The sequence below is a fragment of the Opisthorchis viverrini genome, assembly GCF_000715545.1.
Source record: "Opisthorchis viverrini unplaced genomic scaffold opera_v5_102, whole genome shotgun sequence".
NCBI classification, from domain to species: Eukaryota; Metazoa; Platyhelminthes; class Trematoda; order Opisthorchiida; family Opisthorchiidae; genus Opisthorchis; species Opisthorchis viverrini.
The window spans coordinates 277,382-281,851 of record NW_008751761.1 but is presented as its reverse complement, the minus strand read 5'-3'; the positions used below and the strand labels follow the sequence as shown (position 1 = coordinate 281,851).

General features: G+C 43.3%; 2 protein-coding genes across 2 annotated transcripts in view; one reads left to right on the top strand and one right to left on the bottom strand.

The window, feature by feature from the left end:
- Positions 1-1,178, top strand: part of T265_05518 (hypothetical protein) — a gene marked incomplete at both ends in the record, with an annotated part of 7,401 nt that extends 6,223 nt beyond the window's left edge. Inside the window, one exon of the mRNA XM_009170552.1 lies at positions 1,029-1,178. Coding sequence (XP_009168816.1) covers positions 1,029-1,178 — 150 coding nt within the window. The remainder of the gene's footprint in view (positions 1-1,028) is intronic.
- T265_05517 (hypothetical protein) overlaps positions 1-2,116 on the bottom strand; it is a gene marked incomplete at both ends in the record, with an annotated part of 11,418 nt that extends 9,302 nt beyond the window's left edge. Inside the window, 2 exons of the mRNA XM_009170551.1 lie at positions 1,001-1,117; positions 2,030-2,116. Of these exons, the coding sequence (XP_009168815.1) occupies positions 1,001-1,117; positions 2,030-2,116 (204 nt within the window). The remainder of the gene's footprint in view (positions 1-1,000; positions 1,118-2,029) is intronic.
- Positions 2,117-4,470: the final 2,354 nt, after the last annotated feature.

The window sequence follows — 4,470 nt, the reverse complement described above, 5'->3', positions numbered from 1 at the left end:
TGGTCTGTAACCGGTCAGTTGGTATTTTCTAATAAATAACTCCGCAGTGAAGGCCTTCCCCCTTTCACCATCCCGCGCTTCTGAGCTATTGAACTGTAAATGGTGGCTGCTGGACATTCACTTGCAGTAGACAGAACCTGTCGGTACGTTTACGAAGAATTATAGCTAGGAAGGAGGGGCTGTGATTCGATTCACACTCAGATATAATAAGGAGTAATAAGGAGGTTAGGATGGGTAGAATCAAGGATGTCTATGGGGCTGAAAATACTTCACCTCAGTGACAAAGGGTTTTCTCAGCTGTCTGGGAACAGTATTGGAGGTGGGGGAAGCTCCTACTCGGTCTCGCTTGAGCATTCCTACTTCACTCCCGGTACAATTACTCCGATGAGTCCACACTTAGCAGAGCAACCAACTGATTCGAGTGCAGCCCTTGTTAGAGCTCACTATCAGTGACTTTTATTGATCCTACTAGAATATGAACCCTAGCGGGAGGTCAGTGTGTACAGAGGGCAATGATGCGGTTGGTGAGACGTATGAGGTACAACAAATCTAGTGTGAGTGGTACTATCGTTAGGCGGTTAGAATAGGTACAAATGACTAAGTTTATTGGGCCTTTGGATAGAAAACACGGCACCTGGTTAGGCTCAGTATCTACCAAATTGTGGTCCTCACTGGCAAGACAAATGTGACGGCGAGTAGAGGGCTCCTCGTGAAGTGACCCCGAAACTTCACGAGCACCAGGACGGTAAAATGATCAACAAAGGTGAATGTGAATTTACATCAGTTGACAAGAGCAGGACAAATTTTGGACATCGCTCATGTAGCACGATGAGAGTCACTCAGTTACATTGAACATTGGGACTTGTGTGCAGAATCGGCAAAGCATTCTTTCTCACTATGAAGGATAATCAATTCTTTGTAATGTACTATTCATAAGGATGCTGTAAATCCGTCGATGGTGTTTCAGCAACCTTATGAGTAGTACATTACAAAGAAATACATATTTCGCGATATCTCGAATATCGTAGCGACTGAAACATGAGGCGGTCTGGTGCAGCACATTCAGTTGCCTGAGAACATCACAAACGAGAGATTCAGCTGGGTTCCAGGTGATTCTCTCGCAAAACCAAATTAGTTTGCAAATGAGTGTATATTCGCTGAGAATCAATTCTATCTGAATATAACAATATAGCTTCATGGAGTTTCCGCGCAGTTCCTCCGACCACCGTATGATCCACTTGGTAGATTTTGGTACCGAAGGTCACCGATATCACTGAAGCCTTCGGTCATCTGATGCGACAAGAAATGTTGCAAACATTCCACAAACATCCGAGCGAAACCGAATGAATGGGTGAAATCACGTGTTCACAAAGGCGATACCTCCGGTTGAAAGTGACTTGCGTTTGACAGAATTGTCGAATGACAAAGGAGAAATCGGGTCCGGGAGGGCATAACGTATATGATTTCCACAGCAAAAATGTCGTACGCCCACGTCTGAGATAGAACTTTGTGATTGATCGAACCTGTGGTTCCCAATATATCACCCCGTACTTTCTTCATTTGGACTCTAAAAGACGAAAAGCTAGTTTTCTGGGAGTGCAATACACCATTCTAGGAAATATGATTAATTTTATACGATTGAACAAACCATTGCTGATCGGATATGCCTTTGAAAATTTCAACAGCGAGGAAAATGTATTGGAATGGGGGCAACTTATTCATTTAAAAAGGGTTGGTGGTTTACAATCATCCATAGGAATACTACAGCAGTAGACAGATCTAAATTTCCGCAGTAAGTGGACTTGTTCCATTTCAGTGGAACGTAAGATCTCTCATCTTTCTTAGCCCTACTTCCTATCCCTTTCGTCTTGGTGCAGTTCATGACAAAAAATTAGTACAGGCTGAGTTGCAAATCAATTTGGTTTTCACGAGAGACTCAGCCGAATATCTCGTTTATGATATTCTACAACTGAATGTACCCCAAGAAGAGCGAAACCGGTCGTGGGTTGTCTAAGAGTTTTCAGCAAACTTGTGAGTAGTTTCCTTTATGAAAATATACTGCGATATCTCGAATATCGTGCCAGCTGAAACATGAGGCGGCCTGTGTGCAGCGCATTCATTTGTAGAATATCATAAACGACAGATCCAGCTGAGTCTCTCGTGAAATGAGTGTATTTCTCGAAAACAGTCCAATTTTGGTTTCAAGTAGAACATAAGGTTGACGGAAACTCGGGAACTGTGCCTACCTGATGAGCCCGAAGTGGAAGGACGAAACCAATCGTGGGCTGTCGAAGAGTTTTCAGCAACCTTGTGAGTAGTTTCCTTGATGATAGCATAGGCTGCTTACCCGTTGTAATTCGCACTCGCTTGTTTGGAATAAAGCTGCTGTGTACCCTAGTCGGTGAGTTCTTTCTAGTACCAGACACTGGAGTGCGAACAGCAGTTAGATGTAGCAGAGTACGACGTCAATAATAGGAATATCAGTCTAGCCGGATTCCCAGGTAATATCACGCTGTAGAATTTCTGTTGACCGATGAGATGCTCTGCTATCCTGTGTAGGATGTGACCTACTTCGGACCAAGTTATTTTCCGCTCTGAATAGCTCAAGTGTGGAAAACTGCACAAGAGTCTTTGAGTTCGTTCCACCAGATGTCTAGATGCAAGGCCTGGTTAAACACAGATACATTTTTCATTCTCCACCACAAAGTGACATTCTATTAGCAAACTGAATATCACTTGCTGTATCAATTGTACTACTGTAGCTAAAAGTTACACATTCAGTTCGATACTTTGGCCATCTGAATGCAGCTGATTTATGGATGGAGCGAAATCAGTAGTACAACTTTAGTGAAACTGAAGTATTCAGGAGCAAAGGGTACAGTGTGTTATTGTCACTCTGTGTAGTTCCGATGGCGGGACAACATTGGATGGGTCGTCACTCGAGGAGCCAGCCAGCGCGTGACCACGTAAAGTGGATTCCGTGACTGAGTGATCAGTGGAGCTGTATACTGCCCAAGTGTGAGTTAGTCACACTGATGACTGGTTGCTCATGGTCGAATTGTCACGATTTTGAAACCCTCTATCAAAGTTCCGTGAGATGCACACACGGCTCTTGATTCCCAGTAAGGATGAAACAGCTGAGCAGTGCTTCTCGGCTTTTCAGCATAGACCGGTTTCATTTACAGGGCGAGATCTCCAATAAAATTACCATTCGTCTACTGCCGCTAATGAATCTCATCTCCGAGTCTCATCCTCGGAGACAATAATACTTTTCTTATGTCTGATCTCTCTCCACGGTCAACCTACGAAAAGCATGCTCAAGATTCAGCTCAGTGAACTCAGCCTAAGAATTCATTGTGGGTATCACAAATTACTGTTAGTAGTTAATTAAGTTCTGTTGAAAACGAATCCAAAAAGAATATTCATTTTCATTATTGTGGTAAATAATAGGTTGCCCGCAATGAGATGTTATATCTGCTTGTCAAATTCAAAGCCCTCAGAGTCCGAAAAAAGCGCTGTTATGCTGACTGCTTCTTTGCACCACATGAAGGCATTTCAAACTCAACCAAAGCGTCTGTGAAACAATGAACAACTGCCAGTGGCGAACGGGAAAATAGGGGGCGTCTAATATGGGGCTGGGGGTTATTTCATTGACTTTTTGAAACAACCCTGTCAAGCTTTCGTTGTCAAGCTTCCGTTGTTGCCGTATGAGGCATTGGTGGTCACATGACTAACTCAAATGCGTACAGGTACATCTTCTGCATTCCGAATAGACAAGCATCGGAATAGTTCATCTTATTTCACTCAGCTGACCACCAGTGCATCCACCTCCAAGGTATCTTAAACTTTCAGGAGCCCCTTTGACTGATTTTTTAAGGAAAAAGCATTGCAATGGGGCAACTTATTTAAAAAGGGTTGGTGGTTTACAATCATCCATAGGAGTACTGTAGCAGTAGACAGATCTAAATTTCTGCAGTTAGTGGACTTGTTCCATTTCAGTGGAACGTAAGATCTCTTATCTTTCTTAGTCCTACTTCCTATCGCTTTCGTTTTGGTGCAGTTCATGACAAAAAAGTAGTATAGGCCGAGTTGCAAATTAATTTGGTTTTCACGAGAAACTCAAGTGAATCTCCCGTTTATGATATTCTACAACCGAATGTGCCCCAAGAAGGGTGAAACCGGTAGTGGGCTGTCTAAGAGTTTTCAGCAACCTCGTGAGTAGTTTCCTCCATGAAAATATACAGCGATCTCTAAAATATAGTGCCAGCTGAATCATGAGGCGGCCTGCGTGCAGCACATTCAGCTGTAGAGTATCATAAACGAGAGATTCAGTTGAGTCTGTCGTGAAAAACCAAGTGGATTTGCGAATGAGTGTATTTCGCGAAAACAGTCCATTTTGGGTTTCAAGTAGAACATAAGCTTGACGGAAACTCGGGAACTGTGCCTACCTGATGAGCCCGAACTGGAAGG